This window comes from Choristoneura fumiferana, chromosome 23, assembly GCF_025370935.1.
Source record: "Choristoneura fumiferana chromosome 23, NRCan_CFum_1, whole genome shotgun sequence".
NCBI lineage: Eukaryota > Metazoa > Arthropoda > Insecta > Lepidoptera > Tortricidae > Choristoneura > Choristoneura fumiferana.
The window spans coordinates 7,344,418-7,364,746 of record NC_133494.1 but is presented as its reverse complement, the minus strand read 5'-3'; the positions used below and the strand labels follow the sequence as shown (position 1 = coordinate 7,364,746).

General features: G+C 35.4%; 3 protein-coding genes across 3 annotated transcripts in view; 1 reads left to right on the top strand and 2 right to left on the bottom strand.

Moving 5' to 3' along the window:
* Positions 1 to 9,642, bottom strand: part of LOC141440931 (probable G-protein coupled receptor CG31760) — a 148,897-nt gene extending 139,255 nt beyond the window's left edge. Inside the window, exon 1 of the mRNA XM_074105525.1 lies at positions 9,371 to 9,642. The gene's annotated coding sequence lies outside the window, so the exon portion shown is untranslated. The remainder of the gene's footprint in view (positions 1 to 9,370) is intronic.
* A 3,669-nt stretch (positions 9,643 to 13,311) lies between these two features.
* LOC141440821 (uncharacterized) lies at positions 13,312 to 15,434 on the bottom strand. Its single transcript, XM_074105376.1, has 3 exons — positions 15,276 to 15,434; positions 15,018 to 15,197; positions 13,312 to 14,367 (listed from the first exon to the last, which is right to left on the bottom strand). The coding sequence occupies exons 1-3, from the start codon at positions 15,322 to 15,324 to the stop codon at positions 14,150 to 14,152; spliced, it is 447 nt and encodes a 148-aa protein (XP_073961477.1). The 5' UTR covers positions 15,325 to 15,434; the 3' UTR covers positions 13,312 to 14,149.
* A 1,835-nt stretch (positions 15,435 to 17,269) lies between these two features.
* crok (crooked) lies at positions 17,270 to 20,262 on the top strand. Its single transcript, XM_074105672.1, has 3 exons — positions 17,270 to 17,448; positions 17,663 to 17,824; positions 18,470 to 20,262. The coding sequence occupies exons 1-3, from the start codon at positions 17,388 to 17,390 to the stop codon at positions 18,694 to 18,696; spliced, it is 450 nt and encodes a 149-aa protein (XP_073961773.1). The 5' UTR covers positions 17,270 to 17,387; the 3' UTR covers positions 18,697 to 20,262.
* Positions 20,263 to 20,329: the final 67 nt, after the last annotated feature.

Here is a 20,329-nt window from a genome sequence, read left to right as displayed (position 1 = left end):
TTATATTAAGCAAGGAGAGTCCGCTCATAAGTTCATAACCATGTCCAGACAGGATTGTGACAAACAGATATAAGTATAACGGGTCCATACCGGCTCGCATACTTATCGAAAGTAATGTTTGTCAAGATTATTGTTTGTCATAACTCCTTTTTCTTTGAATCTCTTAATTGTTCAGAATTGTTATGAAACAAACCTAACCTAACCTATAGCAGGTATGGATGACCGTTAAAAAAAATCAGAAAATTTTGAGGTTATGACAAGCGATGATTCGGACAAAAATTGCGGTATGACTTGCGAAGAGTATGTGAACTTTGGCGCTCCCGTATAAAACCTATTGAGATGCTATCATTACATACCTAAACGTATAAACTGCCTTCAAATATTTACAACCACGTCACACGATCTAAACATTGCGTTTTCCCAATTTATCTGCGTCGTGTCGTACAAAAGTCAATGTTTATCCATCGAAGTGCTGGTTGCCATGAATATTTATGAGGCTCCCATACAAACACATGTGATTTTTACGGAAGGTTTGCTCTTTATCATCCATGAGCCTATCTTTTGTAAATAAATCAACCTAATTGCGTTCTCGACCAGCAGGATATTGCTTGCAGCTGACATAAGAATCATGTAAGTAATCAAACCCTGTGATCGAACCGAATGTCGCCAAAATTGAGGGTAGTTTTCGAGGGGTGTACAATGATCGGTATAACAACATTTGATATAATTTCAAAGGATAGGAGCTTCATCATCAGCCTACAGCAGTCCACTGCTGGACATAGGCCTCTTCCATGGCGCGCCACAACACTCTGTCTTCAGCCCCTCGCATCCATCCGCCGCCAGCGATCCTCTTAAGTTCATCCGTCCACCGTGCCTCAGGACGCCCTACACTACGTTTTCCCGTCCGTGGTCTCCATTCGAGGACTCGTCTGCTCCACCGTTCATCGGTCCTGCGACAGACGTGGCCAGCCCAACGCTACGTCAGTGACTTTCGTTCTTTGTCAAATGCGAATAGGAGCTTCAAAGAACTTTTTTATAAAATAAACCTAACCTAATCTAACGTAACCCGAAGTACATCAAATCGAATTAATATATCAAATGAAAATTATATTAATTGTTGCATTATATCAATTGTTGTTACATCCTTTGTTATGCACCGGTTTTCGAGATAAGTGGGTCTTTCTCGTCATCATTTTCGGCCACCAGCGCCTTGGGGTGGAAGAAGAGGAGGTCACTCTAGGCACCAGGTAGCAAGGGGTGTCATTTTCCAGTTCCAGCATTTTGAGAGTCGCGGAAGCGGTGTAGACAATTTCGCTCTACCGTGCTTGATCAAGAGCTACTTAAAAGAAAGAAAGAATAGAAAATAATTTATTTATAGCAGCAATGACACATTAAGGTTAGAAAAATAACAATAACAAGTGTTGCCGTAGACCCCATACAGGCCCGGAGTAAATTGATAACTTCACATATACCAATACATACGATTAAATTGTTTCGCAGGTGTGTGCATGATATTTTCCTTCAACGTAAAGCTCGTGATAAATTTGAAATACTCGTAAGTATGATTTTGCCCAATAATTGTGAAAATTTTCCCAAGGGCGACCCAGAGGTTGAGCATATGATTCTTCGCTTTAGAGGCCATAGATCTTTGACTTTGTTTGGTCTGTCACAAAGCTATCACATCTTTCACATAGACTAATGCACCTTACGTACAAGTAAATACCTATTATGGTACTATGAAAAGTCATAATAAAAATAAATTAAAAATTAACCCCTTAATTTCTAATTCAAGAAACGTATTGTTTTTATTTTTGTATTTTCCTTCAGACTAAGTCACACTTGGCTGGTGTTTATTATTTGTTGATATGCAGTATACCTACTCGTATTTATCTCTATTATAATTCCGAGTTTGAAGTTTGTATGTTTTGTTACAGAGATAGAACGAATAATTGAGTCCCATACCTACAAGAAGCGTGTCGTTTACGACTGTACTTTATGTACTTAAAAAGGTACCTAGAGCTAATGAGTTTGATTTTTAGATGTACGGAACCCTCAGTGCGCGGGTCAGTCTCGCACTTGGCCGGTTCTTTCTTTAAACTTACTTACGATATGACCTTTTGGAACAATAAAATGTAGTCATAGTGATTCATTCAATTAATCTTGTAAATTGATTTGAACTTGCGTTATTTGTGTGTGTGCACTACAGATGCAGACCATGCAGTGCTGGTAATTGCTTTTGTGTTAAAATACTGTAGGCGAGATTGGTTGTTGGTGGAATACTGCAACGCTAGGATAATATTTTTTATTACTATGTCCTTTAATAACTGTAGCAAAAAGTCTTATTGCAGTTCGTATTATTAACTGGATCTACATTTTATTATTCCGATACAGCCTCACTGCAACTTCAATTTCTTGTTTGATAAGTACAACACTTGACACTGTTAAAAAAAAAACAAAGTAAAAATACTTGCCATAAAATTATCACGTATTTTTCTCACTCGAACATGAATAATGAGCACAAGAGCGATTCTTCAGAGACGCTGCGAAATCAACTGAATTTTGTATAACAAAATTGATCACAGTTGAAACTCGACAGTTACAACATCTTTACGCCCGTATTTTTATTGAATTCTGACTCATTTACCTATCGCCTAAACTCCTAAAGGGTGCACAAATATTCACTGTCGACTTTATCGCTTCAAATGAAGTTGACTTATTTAGGTCAACACATATGTAAATACGAATATGACTTCAGATAATATGACTGTGATTAAAACGTTCCAATCCCACAATTTAAACGATTCTTAGACGAAGTAGTTTAGGTTTGTGCGTGCGTATGTTAGGCTCAGTTTCTACCAGAGATGTACGAGGATGTGATGCGAGGATCATGTGTTTTTCATGAACCAATAGAATCGTTTAATTTAACTCGCCTCGCTCCGCTCAGCTGTTTCCACCAGAGATGTGCGATGTGCTGTACGAGGATAGGTAAATTAAGCGTTTCTATTCGTTCATGAAAAACACATTCCTCACAACACATTCTCGCGCAGCTCTGGTTGAAACGTAGCCTTAACGTGCTAGTTTTAGGAACCCAAGTCAAGTCACTGACTATACTATTGTAATAAAAGATTGGAAGTTCAAGAATTAGCGCTGAATAGGTATTGAGTTAGGTGTGGTGGTGTGCAGCACACTGCGCCAGATCTTGAAATAGAATAATTCGCAATGATATTTAACATTAGGTATTTAAGACGCTAAATTGTATGCCTGAGTCTTGATTGTTAAAAAAAAAAACAATAATTATGGCGCGCGACTTCCTGAATGGGGTAACTCCACGATTGCTCTTGTTTTCTCAGCTTGATGAGAAACATTAAAATACATCCTAAATAACCCAATTATCGCTTAATGCTATTTTCTCAGGACACACAAAATTACGAAGCTTCTTTTCTTATCACTCAAATGTCGTGGGGTCAGCCTTAATAAAATAAACGAAAATACAGAGGAGGTAAAATGTATAATATTTTGCTGTCTGAGCTATCATTAACTTGTGACAAATGGTTCTTAATGAAGATTGTTTTTTCTTCATCACTTATATTTATTTATACCTACCTAACTGACGTAAGTCTAAGTGTATTTTCAGATACAAGTCATGTACCTATAATTTAATTACTATACATAACTTAATATTTAAAAATACATAATCTACTTACGTATAATTTTCTAAAGTATGTGACCTATTTACGTTTATACTCGTACAGTTTATAAAACCGGGCAAATAATATGAGTCGGGGCAAATATTAATATCCCACTAATCCCACGAATATTATAAACGCGAAAGTTTGTATGGATGGATGGATGTTTGGATGTATGTTCGTTACTCTTTCAAGCAAAAAATACTGAATGAATTTGAATGAAACTACAATAATATGGCTCATAGGTACATCAGAATATCACATAGGCTATAGTTTATAAAGATATTGTGTAAATTGGCCAAAATATAACTAAGTTTCAAGCAAATCGAAAAAAATCTCTCATCTACGAGTTATTCTGGCGTGCGCTGCAAAAACCGTAAGAGTTATACGAATAAATGTACTTATATATAAATGAAGTCGGTTAAATAGTTCTATAAATATAAAAGTCCGCGATAGCATGTATCTATCATTTATGTGTAAGTCATTATTGCCAAAATATCAATCGAAAATATATGTAATAAAATTTGATGTTTATTTTCAAAGTACATATGTATTTTGTGGTAATAAATTAATTCTTATATCCATACTAATATTATAATGCGAAAGTAACTCTGTCTGTCTGTCTGGCTGTTACGCTTTCACGCCTAAACCGCTGAACCGATTTTAATGAAATTTTACATATATAGACTAGATCGGTTTATCGCGGAAAAAAAAGGCTCGAAGGGGTTGAAATAGGGTATGAAAGTTTATATGGTGGAAGTTCATCATTGTCGAAGATAAAACGATGAAACTTGGCATTTGGGCACTTAATAAGAAACAAGTAGATATTTGTTTGACGTTTTTTGAAAATTCGACCTGTGAGGGGATGAAATAAGGGATGAAAAATTATATAGAAGGTCGTCATTGTCGAAGATAAATCGATGAAACTTTATTAAACTTGCCAATTGGGCACGTAATAAGAAATAAATAGATATATCGAGCGTTTTTGTAAATTTTACCTGTGAGGAGATAAAATAGGGGATGAAAGATTATGGAAAGCCGTTAGAACATGCAGAAATAAATCGATGATGCCTTATGAAACTCGGCATTTAGGCACTTAATAAGAAATAAATAGATATTTCTTTCAGCGTTTTTTTTTAATTCTACCTATGACATGATGAAATAGGGGATGAATGTTTACCTAGATATGGAAGGTCGTCACTATCGGAGATAAATCGATGAATCTTTGTGTTTACATATTTACTAAAAAAACGGTGAAATTTTACGAATATCCAGTGTTAGCACTAGCAGAGCCCCTCTCATATCACAAGCAAAATGTACGCAATGTACCTATACGTACTCGTAATGTGGGGTAATTTTAGATGGCTTATTGACAAGGACAGTCAGACATGAAAAATTATGATTTTCAGATTTTTCTTATTGATTGTGCTATTAAGAGCTACCTTCATACAAAATTTCAAGTTTCTAGAATAGCCGGAAGTACCCAATAACTTTTTCGGTTAAGGCGATTGTAGCTTTTGATTGCTTTGACTTAGTAGTTTGATTTTGAAACAGCTTCCGGGACTGTAGACCTGAGTTTAAGGTTTTAATTTCAACTCGATACCTCCGCGCGTTTCTGAGATAAAGGGTCTTAACAGACAGACGGACGGACAGCAAAGTGATCCTATAAGGGTTCAATTTTTTCCTTTTGAGGTACGAAACCCTAATAAACATTTGTTCTGGCGCTTTTAAAATTTCGACCAACTTGAAGATATGGGGATGAAAATTCCAAGCAAATTTACTATGAGTATATTTATCGGAAACATGTGCAGGTATGATTAGTAAAAATACAGTCTTAATATAATACTACCCTCCTAACATACACTAAAGGACGTAAGGTGCCAAGAATTCACTATGACGATTAGTCCTTTTGTGTTAACAGGGTTAAAATACACGTCGTATCGCTAAAGTGTGGCTACCCGCAAAATAGTTGTTTTAGCAAAAAATGGTAAGACAAAAAATAGTTTAGTAAAATAGATTATTTTCAGCAAACCGCAGATGTTTCTTTGCGTAGGTATTATTGTCAGAATAGGTATCCTAAAAAAAAATACTTTCCAAAGTTACTATTCCACGCGGACGAACCACCAAATCAGGATCTGATGATTGAATCCTAAAAAAATCGTGCATTTGCTTTTGAAAATCATTATTTGGTGAAGTGGAACTGATGATGAAGACCAAATTTGACCAATGAAGCGACTGCTCAATAACAAGTATTTCACGGGTTGAATTTCAATTACTTTAACGCAGTTGCTAAGCAATTTAAGCTCATCATAATTCACATGGTGAAATGGAACAGCTCATGAAGCACCAGGACTCCTCAATAATAAACGTCTCTGCATCGGAAAAAGCAATTTTTCGTAAAAGGTGACGAGCATTTGACATTAAACTATTATACCCTAAAAAGCGTGAAAAAAATTAGAACCGACTACAAAAAACCATTAAAATAATCTTCTGCCACTCTGAACTCTGAAGTCGGTACCTCAGCACGAGCCAGCAGAGGTGATTGAAGCCTAATAAATATATAATATATAAGTACTCGTATGTAGGTGAGGTAGACAACTATAGGTCCACTCCTGCTGGCTCATGCTGAGACACCGAATTCAGACTGATCGTTCTATTTTTTGTTATAATACTTTTATCACACATTTTACCTAAATAGGTACCTACTGAATATTAACAGCCTTATTCATGAAAAATCCTTAATTGAGGTTTGATCGGTCTGTTTCTTAGCAGACTGATTAAGCTTGTTAGACGGTTGTCAAGAAGTATGATTCATAAACGCTTGCTAGCAGTCTGCTAGTTGTTGAGCTGCTAATAGACGGATTAGACGCATTATGTTGGCCATCTTGACAAATCAAAGACAAAAAATGGCCTCACCGATAATTAAAAAAAAATTGATAACAGTGACAGCAAATTAGCAGGAAAAAAAATAAAAATACGAGATGTTTGTTTTCCCGCCATTTCATTTCCGCATGTTTATGTTGTACCTAAGTGCAAAAAGCCGTAATGAGGGCTATCGTTTTTTGTCTCACTAGATGGCGCACTGTTGCGTGAGGTTTTTAAGTATGGTTTTGAAAGTCTGTTATTACGGGCGTGGAAACAAAGTTTAGATTAAAATCATATTTAATACACCTTAAAACTGTACCATATAAATATCGAGCATGCCACAGTGTTGCATAGTCCCCGTTTTGTTCGGAAAAAAGGGAGGACAAAGGTTTCCGAAAGACAAAACTGTCTCAAAACACAGACATTCATTGCCCCGGAACGCATATTTGCCATAATTAATTACAGATATTGCAAAATATTCACAAAATTATTCTAATTATAAATAAACCCGCGTAGCTGACCCAAAAACTATGAGATTTGACATTTCGGAGACCTCACGCTACACTAGCGCCTCTAGCGGCGAATTCATTCGCGATAGCCCTCACTGGGCCAATCAACTATTTTACCGACACTTTGGGCGTCTCCTGCGTTACCAAAATTATCTCTGGCGTTACCAAAAAATCGTACTTCCAACAAGATATTTCACGGTTTCATAGCTTAAACTTACGTAGGATGGCATGTATTCATGTATACCATGTATTAAATTACAGAAAAAATATGTTTACTTACAAAAATCTGCAATTGTTTGAATAATGTCGCGGACAGATTAGTGCCAGTTATTTTTTTCATATTTATTGTTAGTAAAGTAGCAGTAATAAATACCTACCTAATTTAGAGGATTTTAAAATACAAATTCCTGAAAATAAATTTTCCTGGATTTTTTTTAATCTTTGCGTAACCCTGCCTTCACTAAAATATCTTCGGTATGGTTTTTTGCTCTTGTCAAAATCAGCTGTTTAAACTTGTGGCGGCCATTTTGTGACTCAGCAGGGAGATAAAGGAGGGTCTACGTTCCTCTAACTTTAGCATAGCCTTGATCGACTGATTAGCGCTAACAGACGTTTATGAATCATGTTTTTAGCATCGGGCCTTCAAGGAGCCTTCAAAGAGGCTCTAAATTAAGTAAGATATTTTGACTTTGACTTTGCTCGTATGAACCATTAGGTCATCATCATCCCAGCCTATATACGTCCCACTGCTGGGATCAGGCCTCCTCTCAGAACAAGAGGGCTTGGGCCATAGTTCCCACGCGGGCCCGTTGCGGTTTGGGAACTTCACACGCACCATTGAATTGCTTCGCAGGTTTGTGCAGGTTTCCTCACGATGTTTTCCTTCACCGCAAAGCTCGTGGTAAATTTCAAATGTAATTCCGCAAGAATTTTGAAAAACTCAGAGGTGCGAGCCGGGGTTTGAACCCACGACCCTCTGCTTGAGAGGCGATAGGTCAAACCACTAGGCCACCACGGCTTTACCATTGACTCATTAGGTAGGTATGGCAATTTAATTCAAATTCCGGGACTTTATTAAATACCCAATCCCATGGGAATCCCCAAAAATTATATCGTGGTCTTCATTTGCGTTGTACGAACGACTCTTGTGCAAAATATCTTAGTGGTTTAAACTTTTGAAAATGCAAGTTATCAACTTATCATCATTACCTATCAGCAGCCGGAAGACCCACTGCTGAACAAAGGTGTCCCCCTTAGAACGACAACACCGGTTGCCCGCAATTCTCACGATGTCGTCAGTCCACCTGGTCGGAGGCCTGCAGGGCTACTACGAAACTCGAATTTGGTGTCGTGCGGTCCCTCTGACACTTAAACTATTTAATACAAGAGCGAGAGGGACGATACGATACGAATTTCGTAGTACCCCTACTGCTTGCGCTTCGTCTTCGTCTTACGGTTCGCGGTCGCCACTCGAGAACTTTTCTCCCCCAACGGTTATCTGTTCTTCGAGCGCCCGTCCATTGCCACTCCAACTTGCATAAAAATTTAAGTTTTATTTCTTAGACAGGCTATGTTATGTAAATACCCTAACTGTTCCTGTGTTGTGATTCATTCATTCATTCAAGTATGTAGGTACATATTTTATTTAATAAAAAATAGCCTGTTTTTCCCGAGAGCCAGCTAACTACACTTAGTTTTATCCAAATTCGTCGAGCCGTTTTTGCGTCAGAGTCTAAAAACACACACACCATCTTAAACTTTCGCAACACAATATTAGTGGGATTAAATCCTTATTTTCCCTTCAATCAAACTGTTTTATGACTTTGAACCGACAATGGTAGACGGATGGCGAATGACGGCCAAGCTAATTTGCCGTCAACAAAATAGGTACATGCAAATGAGAACGCATTTGAATTGATATTATCATTTTGTTTAAATGTTCGTATGGCCCACTCGTTATCTTATTTTATTTAACCAAACAAGTCTTATTAAGTCGTACCAACATGTTGCTATTTATTATTTTTGAAAGCGAAAAGTTTGCTTCATTGTTTGGATAAAAATAGCCCAAGAGCTGATTGCACCTAAATACTTAGCTTTTTAGGTGGTTGGAATATTCAAACAAATGAATTCTAGAATTAACGTGTACATACCTCGATATTGGAATGCGTCCCTGGCGAGCCTGTTAGATAACGACAACTCGTCCCAGGCTCAGCTCCAGGCCAAAGGTCGTAACCTTTAACCCACCACTTGCGGGCCTCGTCAAAACAAATACATCAATCGATAATACAACAAAAAATAGAAAAAACTTACCTACGCCGCCGAAATCTGTCGCAGCTTTTGCTGACGTGATTTATTGTCCGCTCTTAGTACCACTAATCGTTCGAGATGTACCAACCAATTATTAGTCAACATAACACTATATCACTTTGACGGTCGCGGTTTTTAATACTTAGCATCACTCGAATGTTTAGTAGATTCGCTCCGGCGAACAATTATTCAATCATTTCACATAAAACGGTTGTGCCGGTCGGGAGGCGCGTAACGCGCGGACTCTTCCCTGTGGCTCCCTGAAAACTGAAACGGACGAAGCCTACGGAAAATACGAGCCTCGCTGGGATTCGGTGTGAAACTGCGTTCTAGAGGAGCGAGTACAGGATTGCCGCCTTACTCACACCTAATGACTCAGCCGTGAGTCAGAGGAGGTCTAATAGATATTGCCTAGCGAGCCCGGCCGCCGGAGTACGCCGAAGTTGGCCGGTTTCGGGCGACCGACAGCGAAAGCTCAATGAACAACGATAATTAATTACATTAGTAGGTATATGAAAATGACATTTCTGAGATGCTTTCAGTGCTCTTCCGTGGGCGCACTTCGGGTTGAGTATGAATTCGTTTAACAGTGGTTTAACATAATATTCAAGCACGCCGCGCGGCTGGATGACAATGCTGATGAAATGCAGTAGTCGGCAGGTTCACGTAAGATAACTAGCTTATATTAGGCTGTCGTTACTTTTGGTTTTCTTTTATATATCAACGCGCTCGCATTCTACTGCCGCTTGGACACTAAAAAAACACACAACAACACAAGCCTTAGATCAAAATAAAAGAGGTAGGTACTTATGTGTTCGAACTGCGTTGAATGTAAAATAGGGTAGGCTAATAATAAAGAATGTTACAAAAATGTAAAAAATAAGGTTAATGTAAAATATGTAAAGTAACATTTTATTAAAGGAAAAGGACAAATGAATATAGGTAGGTACTCTACCTACTTATTTCCTCATTAATTAAGTACTAATTATAATTGTTATCGGTTTTAATATAAAAATATAGTTTTAAAAAATGACTCAAGAGCAAATTCTGCAACATGCAATCGATTGTAAACGTTTTTCTTGTCATCTATAAGAACTAGGTAATATTACTTGTTCTGTACCTAGAAAATTGGCGGCCAAGACTCACAAACTCATAACGATTTCGGTTTAATAAAAGACATCAAATCCCAGAAAAAAGTCTGGACGGTTTGGTAAGGAATTTAGATTAATATTGGCACAATATTGAAGATTTAAACAAGATAGATATATAGATATATACCCCTTATAAAAATTATATAATCACATAAATTATTGTAGATGTGTACATGTCAGTCACACATCAGCGCCACATCTAGCGATAAGTTAAGCACAACCAGATGTATTATTAGTATCTGATCAGAGGTCTCAAGAAAACAGGCATAAGTTTAAGTTTAGTAATGCTTTTCAATAATTTATTGAATCAGGCGTTACTTTGCGGAGGTCCATATCGATGACTAACATCTGGTAGTATGGTGTACGGTTGTGTTGCACTGAAGATGAGCTCTGGTTGAGTTCGAACCGCGTCGTTCTATTGTGGTGGTGGTGATAGATGGGTTTGTGTGATTTGTGTGTGTTCTTACAGTGTGGAGGTGGAGGAACTGCATGAACACGCATATCTTGCATAAACTTAGCTATCATAAGGTCGCGGGTGAGCAAAGAAATTATTTTAGTTCATTAATGCTTTTCAGCTAGGTAGGTACCTACTTGAAGTATCCTGCGAGCTCATTTACAGTTTTTGATTACCATAAACAAGACTTTGTATGGTGTGTATAGTATGGTAAGATGTGGTGGAGTTGTGTTGCTAAAAATATTGAACATAGTAAAACATGTTGGCTACATTTGTATAGCACTCCGTGACCATGTAAACATGGTACTGTTTTTGTAAATTGGCACGCGCGTCACGTAGGCATACTAAAGTTTCAAATATAAATAAATAAAAGTTAATCTCGTGTTCCCATTTAGCGTAAGAGCATGAATTATAGGTTGTAATTAATTTACTGTTGTTCTTTCCAGGCCGACAACTACAGGTCGTAGAATAACGCACCCAGGTTAATTGGGAACTTCAAACACATTACAATCCTTCTAGTGTATGTTCAGGTTTCTTCTAGATCAAAATCTGATGTGTAAATTCACACATGGTTGGTATAGATAAGATCCTCATAAATTTCCAAGAACATCCAATTATTTTCAATATAGACAGACTACCAATTTCCGTTTATCATTATTATAACCACCTTGATATTATTTAAACAACAGAAATGATTGTGTTCAGTTAATTCACACCATCAATGTTAATATAGAGCAGAACAAAAGATTCATTCTGAGAATTCATACAATTATTTTATACTAACTGTCTTTATTATTTATCAATAAACTGAAAGTTCAACATATAAGACCATTTCATTATTTCAGTACAAAATATAAGAGATTCATTAAGTCACAAGAATGCATAGTAAATATGTGTCTACTTAATAGCTAAGTGATAAAAATGGACGGTAAATCTTTACTAAGGCACAGTACAAACATTAACTTAAAACTAATAAGGCTCTTGTCATAATAACTACAGCTTTATACAGACAAAAATCTATAAGGTGGACTACTTTGTTTTGCATACATAAAATTAAGGTTTTTCGCAAGTACTCCTACACATTAGTCTTTAAAGTTAACAAATCAGCATTGAACATTATCAAGTTAAATTAAAATGACTTTGTTTATAGCATTAATACTATCTACGTAATCTGTAATGTAATATCAACATTTCTGTAGCAATATAATAAAAGAGATAAACTTTGTGTTTATTTATTTAAATTTAAGGGGTATAATCTGGTATAATTATTCAGGTATAACCCAATACATATTAAATGTATAATTAAAAATAAAATAACTAAAAATGATTCTAACAAAGTCTGAAGTAAATAGTTTCACTATTACAGTTTCTAGATTATCACAAAACTGTTAGTCAAAGAAAAAAATTTAGGGAATGGTTTGGTGAATTTAATATCAAAGCCTTGGCAATGGCATGGTGACTTGTTTATAATATTTGTAGATATATATTTAAGAGTGAAATGTAGGAATCCTTTTTTTTACTTATTTTAAAATCTACAGCAGTATTTGTGTAAAGAGTTAATTTATCTGACAACTAACTTGTAAAACCCACTATAAATGAAAACTTATTATTTAATGTAACCATAATATAATATTTATGAGAGTTATGAGTTAAGTTAAAAAAGTTGTACCACATTAACTGGTAGTTGACCATACAAAACTAGTGACTTAAAAATTCCCCAAATAGGGGTAGAATGTTAAATTATAATATAAATAGTTAACTGTGTCCGTCATAAAACAAAAAGTGAAAAGTGTTAAAAGTGAATGTATGTGTAAAGACTAAAACATAATGTAGGGATTAAAAGACTAAGTGCCTTATTCATAAAAAGTTAGATGAAGCTCCTTGAAATGCTAAAAAACATGATTTAAACTCTGTTACGCTAATCAGTCGATCAAGGCTCTGCTAAAGTTAGAGGACCGTAACCTCCTTTATCTCCCTGCTAAGTCACAAAATGGCCGCCACAAGTTTGAACAGCTGACTTTGACAAGAGCAAAAAACCATACCGAAGATATTTATAGTGAAGGCATACGCAAAGAAAAAAAAACTATTTTCAGGAATTGTATTTAAAAATCCTCTAAATTAGCAACAATAAATTAACATAAATGAAAAAAAAATAGGATGATTAACATAATTATGGCTTTTTCACAACAAAACATGCGGATCGGAAATGGCGGGTCGCTTTTTATTTTTTTTCCTGCTAATTTGCTGTCACTGCTGTCAATTTTTTTTTTAAATTATCGATTAGGCCATTTTTTGTCTTTGATTTGTCAAGGTGGCCAACATAACGCGTCTAATCGTCTATCAGCAGTTCAACAACTAGCAGACTGCTAGCAAGTGTTTATGAATCATACTTCTTGACAACCGTCTATTAAGCTTAATCAGTCTGCTAAGTAACAGACCGATCAAACCTCAATTAAGGTTTTTTTATGAATAAGGCTGTAAGTGTTCCTCTTGTCCCGGGGGAAAGGCATGTTATGTATTAGGATGTGGGTAGATCTGCAGAGTACCCTCAGTCTTGAACTGAACCCAAGTGAGTACTGAACATTACATTACTAAACTCATTTTACTCTATGAAGCTATCACAGCGGGTATTGTAATTATCATCATTTTTGTAACCAAACCTTTTTGCATGTCAGTGTAATAACAAAATAGTCAAATCACAATTAACTATGCACAAATTATAATGTGCCTCATGGAACATTCCACAGATTGTTTGTTTGTTTATACTCTTTAATGTACAAAAAGAAAAACAAATATATCGATCAACGCTTGAAAGGAGAAATTGACTAAGCAAATTTTTTTTAAGATTGTGAGTTATATACATGTTTGGAATCAGTAAATTTTACTGGTTCCAAACATGTATATATCTCGCTATCTTAAAAAAATGTAGCTTAGTCAATTTCTCTTTTTAAGCGTCGATATAATGTATTGTTTGTTGCAAAGTCAAATATTTTATATTACTTTTAACTACTGATAAAGTATCCAACTTTTTGAACTCCACCCTTATTTGGGAGGCAAATGTAAGCATTTATTACTGAAGACAACATATCATTGGATAAACAGGCTCCTGTTTTTTCAATATCCTTCAAGATATTCTTAAAACTTAATTTGTTAACTTCAAAGCTTCTCTTAGGTACATCACAAAACATATTTGTGCAAAAATACCACAACAACAGTACTTAAAGTCAGTGCAATGGACGAAGAGATGAAAGAAGAACCGTTACATTCATCAGATGCGCAGTAGCACTCTTCCCAGTAGACGCCATTATCATAAACTCCCCAGTTGCAGACCGTAGTTACACCAGTATCAGCAATGGATGCACAGCGTCGGATCACCTGACGCCATCGTCCATCCCCTAAAAAACAACAATTGAATATATTAATTACAATTTCTTTATTAATAATTTCTTTATTACGTAAACTCTTTATTGTACAACATAAAGGAAACAAACAACAGACAAACTTTGAGATACATGTACAAAGGCAGACTTATCCCTTTAAGCGATCTCCATAGTCAACCTTTGATGAATGAGAGGAGCAATCAGTTAGGGACTGACAAAGAGTGAGTTTTAAAGTCAAACATAGTGGAAGCTACAATACAGTGCTTTTATAGCATGAACTTACTTTGCCAACAACTTTGTCGGGCAAGAATTAGTTCAATTCAATTCAAATTTTATTGCATTTCATGTTGTAGATACATACTTCTTTACCGCGGGAACTACATAATTTTCCAGGATAATAACCTATCTCCATTTCAAATTGCATAAAATCCATTCAGTAGTTGAGACGGAAAAGGTAACAGACAGAAGGAGTTACTTTCGCATTTAAGTATTAGTCAGGATTACTGTCTTTTACGATCTCTACTTGAATGAGTACATAAAATTAACAACCTTATTTTGTGAAGTTCATTTTTAACACACTATGACAATTAATGCAGATATTCATATCCCATTCAGGCGGTATTCTAATTAGGTAAGAATAGAAATGAGAAGTTTAGTGTACTTACAAATAAAACCTTTAGGTCCTTGTTGAGTCAGTTTCATACAAAATGCTCCTTGTATGTTAGTTTCTTCACTATAACAATCTACAGCAATGTGGCTGTCTTTGTCAAAAGTCTTGTATGCCCCACAATTATCTTCTAGGAGATTCTGAGATGATGCACATTGATAGCAGCGTACGCTAAAAACTATAAATTAATTCAAATTAATGTCATTAAAAATTTCAACTGATTTTAAACGAAGTTTTTAAATAAAACAAATTTTACCCGTTGGTATCGCGCAGGCCAATATCAATAAACTGTACGAAGTCGCCATATTTAACTTAATTTAAAGTGTAAGTTATTCAGGTAAATATTTAGCAAAAACAAAGTAAATACACTTGCTCCCACAACCAACAGTTTTCGAAATAGGCGTGACATGAATGGAATGAGAATGAATGATTGATTGAATGAAACAAATAAACGTACACTACTACACACCCAATCTTTCATTTTTATTTTGTTCCTTCAGGGATATACAAAAGGAACTAACCATACAATACAGCACCAAGTTTGCAGTAAGTATATAAAATAATGAGGAAACCTGTAGTATTCAGGTTTTAATTAACATAAAATTGTACGACATTTCGCATGCTTAGTAATAAACGGGCCTAACTCAAAATTGGCGAAAAATTAGTTATTGTACTAAAACGGCTTATATCTGAGAGCACTATCGGCTCTCTTTCTTAAACCAGCCTAAATCGGGTATTATAAAGAGATAGCACGACTTGGTGCGTTTTACTTTTAACAAAATTGCAAATTTCATTTGGTGCTAAAGCAGCTAACTTCAGTCATGTTCCGACTTACTTGCGAGCAAGAAGTTGGCTTTCGTGAGCCATTTGAAGATAGATCGTTATTGCAACAAGGAAAACATGAGTATTTTGAATAACTTTTAACAAATAAAAGCATATTTGGATTTACTTCTTTTTAGCACAAAAATCAAACGCAAAATGAATTGATGTAATTCGGTTTGCCTCGTTTTATTAAAAATAATCCTTGAATACTTGGTGTTGTATTAAGACTTGCATCATTTATTACTTTTACTATTTCGCTACATTTTGCTACATTTTGTATTAAAGTGATATATGAATGCAATGTTTTTTTTAAACCTTAGCAATATTATTAAATATATAAAAACAAATTGGTTTATAAGAAAAAAGTGCAAGTAGACATTATATACAACGTTAGGAATTATAAAAATCATAGTAAACAAAATTAAATCCTACCAAATAATTCAACGGAAACGAGAAGTGCTAATTACTTAAACTTTAAACTCGATTTGCCAAAATTCACGATTTTTGAGTTGGGACCGTTTATTACTAAGCATGCGATTTATCGGAGAAATCTTTATTGACAATGACATGAAAGCAGGAGTAAAGTTAGAGGGTAGTCTGTGGATAGCTAGCAAAGAACCTGAGCAGTTTCAGTGAAAAACCAACACCGCCCAATTTGCTCAGATGAACATCGTTATCTACGCGATCAAAGGCTTTTTAGAAATGTCCAGTCCAGTCAGCTCCTCATATATGTATTCAGATATTATGTAGTTACTTTACTGCGCAGAAGCAATGTTAAATCATTCATATTTTCATGAGAAAGTAAATGATCAATATTGTATGTAAAGGCTTAGATAGAAAAAAAAAACAGAAGAAAAACTTGTATGTACCATTCTTCATTAATGTCTTGATGATGAAAGTTATAATTGTGATGTGTACCATAAGTTTGGAGGCCTTGAATTTCTTGATTTGGATTTTGATTATTTTAGTTAATTCTTTTAATTCATTTAATTTTTACAGTGTACGAACGTTTGCGCGCATATGTGGTTTCCTTTTTACATATTTGTGATAGACATTTTTTATCTGTGAAATAGTTGTATAGGTTTGCTCCTTTTGCTTATTCCGGGCGAAAAGCTTTAGCTTTTAGCTAGGCTTTTAGTCTTTTTTTTCTCGGCTGAACTTGGCGGATCAAAGTGACACTTACACTGTTTGATACGAGAGCGAGAGGGACCGCACGACACGAACTTCGAGTTACGAGTTTCGTAGTAGCCTTGCGGATTATCACCGCGCTGTCAATGTCAACCAAAGATATTATTCCTTCCTCTTTGATGTCAAGTAATGTCAATCAACAAACAAAAGTTAACGAATGAATGATCGAAACCGAGAACGAACGAAAGTGCAAGCCTGTGCAAGCACAAACACCGCCCCAACCACGTAGTCTCTAGTCTGTGGTTATAATAATAATAATCTGTGCGCAACGCCCGTTCACTCACCATCAACCACTGGAAAGTGTTTGATAATAAAAAATAGAATTTCTTATATGAAATCATCACAAATTTAGTACAACATGACAGGAATTTGGAGGATTATGACCGCTTTGACAATTATTATTATGCTAGCTCCAAACGGTACGTAGATTCTTTATTATTATTATTATATTTTGAACACACTACCTACTCTGCACCACACCCATCCAATTTTATTTATCACTTACAATATTTTGTTGTATTATTATCTTATTTCTAAGAGTACCAGTATAAAGACCAATTAGCAGTGTCAATTGAATATAAACCGGTAAATTGGAATCTGTTGTTAACTTGTTATTGTTCGATTTAATTGCAGTGATGGGGATCAAATGTTGGAATTGCCGGTCGAACAACGATCCCAAGTGCGCTGATCCTTTCGACAATAGTACTGTGCCCATAACGGATTGCACTCAGGAAAGAGGTCTGCCTCATTTACCGGGTGTGAGACCAACAATGTGCCGCAAAATTAGACAGAAAGGTAATTATTAGTTTGCAAACAAATAAGCATAATCCCTACTTCCCTACTATATAATATTATAAATGCGAAAGTAACTCTGTCTGTCTGTCTGTTACGCTTTCACGTCGAAACCACTGAACCGATTTTGATGAAATTTGGTATATAGGTATTTTGAACCCCAAGGATCAACATAGGATACCTTTTATTCCGGTAGAGGGCGCCACCGCGCGATAACCTAGATCCGCGCAGACGAAGTCGCGGGCTTAAGCTAGTATTATATAACACAAATAACTAATTGATTCAGGTATAACTTTGCGGAGGTTTATATCAATAAACTGCATTAATTTACCTTGCTCACTTTGCTTGCTTGCTTGTTTTAGCAGAAAAGCAAGGTTAATTAAATTAGTGTAGTTCACAGAAATAATTACGTATGTAATTTGTTTGGACTGCCAGCTTTTTTAAATTAATTTTAAAATCCTTGTAACCTTTCTAACAAACATGATATTGGTACAAAGCAAGTCAATTGTGCTGGTACATAACATTACTGTTTTCATCAGTTTTTTCTATTACACTGTATAAGATAAAGATAGAAAGAGATGGTGCCTCGGTGTTTGCTTGTGCTTCATTGTCCTACTGTGAAATTGATATCAAACTGTTATTTTTCAGTAAACGGCGAATGGCGTTACTTCCGAGACTGTGCATACCTCGGCGAAGTGGGCATCCAAGGAGATGAGAGGTTTTGCCTCATGAGGACGGGCACCTACAACATATTCCTTGAGTACTGCACTTGCAATAGCAAAGATGGCTGCAACGCATCTTATATGATCACACCAACACCGTTCATGTTGGTCTTATTAATAGGGTTCAGTTGCTTGTTGAAATATATTTCTTAGTATGAACAAATGTATGCTTAACTTTTGATATGCTGGACTTTTTTTTACTTTCATAAATCTTGTGCTACACATGACACAGTTGAAAATACTGTCATTGCCTTGAGTAGAATTTACACATTTGTGTGCAAAGTCTGAATTTTGAAATGTAGTATAAATGCATTTAGCTTTTACTGAATTGAGTGCCTTAAATTTAGATACTGTCTATAATGACGAAAAAATACTGATAAATATAATGCCTCCCAGATTAAAAATTGTTGTGAATCTCATGTCTGTACAAACCTAGACTAAGCTTAACTATAATTTTAATAATTCATATTTCTTTTGGTCCAATCTGGGCAATCATAATTTTTATGACTACTGAATAATTATATATTTTAGGTCAAGCATATCTTTTCTGCTGTTTGGTATAAATTATCATGTTTATGTGCTTTTGAAATAACAATTATCTTTTGTTGACACAATACAGCTGTAGATAAAGTTTTATTGAGTCGTAAAGTCATTGTTAAATCAACTTTTTAGTGTAGCTTGCTGCCATGGTAATGTCTCCCGGGTTACTTATTAAAAATATGATTTTATGGGGTACAAATCCACTAAAAGTTAGGACAGTTTTATGGCAATTAATTTGTGGTTCATCTCCCAAGCATGTTAGTAATTATACATTGCATTGCAAACATTTTTCTAAGAAATTGTATCAGTGATGTCTCCTGAGTTACGGCACGTTATTGGACAGAATGGCAACACTAAAAAGTTGATTGACCCAAATCGTCGTTGCTACTGCAATACCGCGTAACTAGCATTTTCCATAAGGTTCAGTTTTCATTGCCAGAACAGTACAATGTTAGTACTGTTCTGACAGTCAAAATTCTACCTTATGGAAAAAGCTAGTTACGCGGTATTGCAGTAGCAACGACGAAATGTACTTATCTGCTGTTTTGCGTGATCATAGGATCAATTGCGTAAAAAAATGCCTAAGTGTGTGATCCCTTGACTTTCGAAAAATGAAATTATTGTTACTCATAGCAATACTTATCTAAGTAATTCTTTTGCTTGTTTATATTGTAAAATTGCATAGTATTTTCTATCGGGTTGAACTGCTTGACTAGACTATGATATAGTGTACAAACTTAGATTAAGTACTTATTTTTTTAATGCATGTGTGTGTACAGTACAGCTGCAGATGAACTTAAATATATCTACTTTGAAAATAATGTGAAGTAACATAAATAATAGTAAAGATGAAACAAATCAAATGTAATGGCGACTGTACCAAGACTATATACAAGATTACGAGCAACCCAACAGCAGTTCCTAAAAAAGTAACACTTAAAAATTTGTACATTTTTTAACCACATTCTGTCTTTTGAACTAAGTGTAAATGTTTAGGATTTGATAGAACTTTTTTGCGTTTCATCACTTAATTTTTCTATTTAGCTGAATAGCCGTAGACCATCTGATATAATCTATAAGACTGTTAAATATTCCGTCCAAACATTTTATATAATGTAATTCGTAGTTTGAAACTTACCGATATTCTTTTTATTAAACAGATTTTGTCTGTGACCGTAAGTTATGCGTTTAAATTAACTTCCTGAAAATTCCTAATTTGCGAATTTCCTGACGTTCGGTGCCCGGT

Coding starts and splice junctions, on each gene's coding strand:
- crok (XM_074105672.1), top strand. CDS start 17,388: ATGACAGGAATTTGGAGGATTATGACCGCTTTGACAATTATTATTATG. Junction 17,449..17,662: donor TATTATGCTAGCTCCAAACG/GTACGTAGATTC, acceptor ATTTAATTGCAG/TGATGGGGATCAAATGTTGG. Junction 17,825..18,469: donor CCGCAAAATTAGACAGAAAG/GTAATTATTAGT, acceptor GTTATTTTTCAG/TAAACGGCGAATGGCGTTAC.
- LOC141440821 (XM_074105376.1), bottom strand. CDS start 15,324: ATGGCGACTTCGTACAGTTTATTGATATTGGCCTGCGCGATACCAACG. Junction 15,198..15,275: donor GGCCTGCGCGATACCAACGG/GTAAAATTTGTT, acceptor ATTAATTTATAG/TTTTTAGCGTACGCTGCTAT. Junction 14,368..15,017: donor AGGACCTAAAGGTTTTATTT/GTAAGTACACTA, acceptor GTTGTTTTTTAG/GGGATGGACGATGGCGTCAG.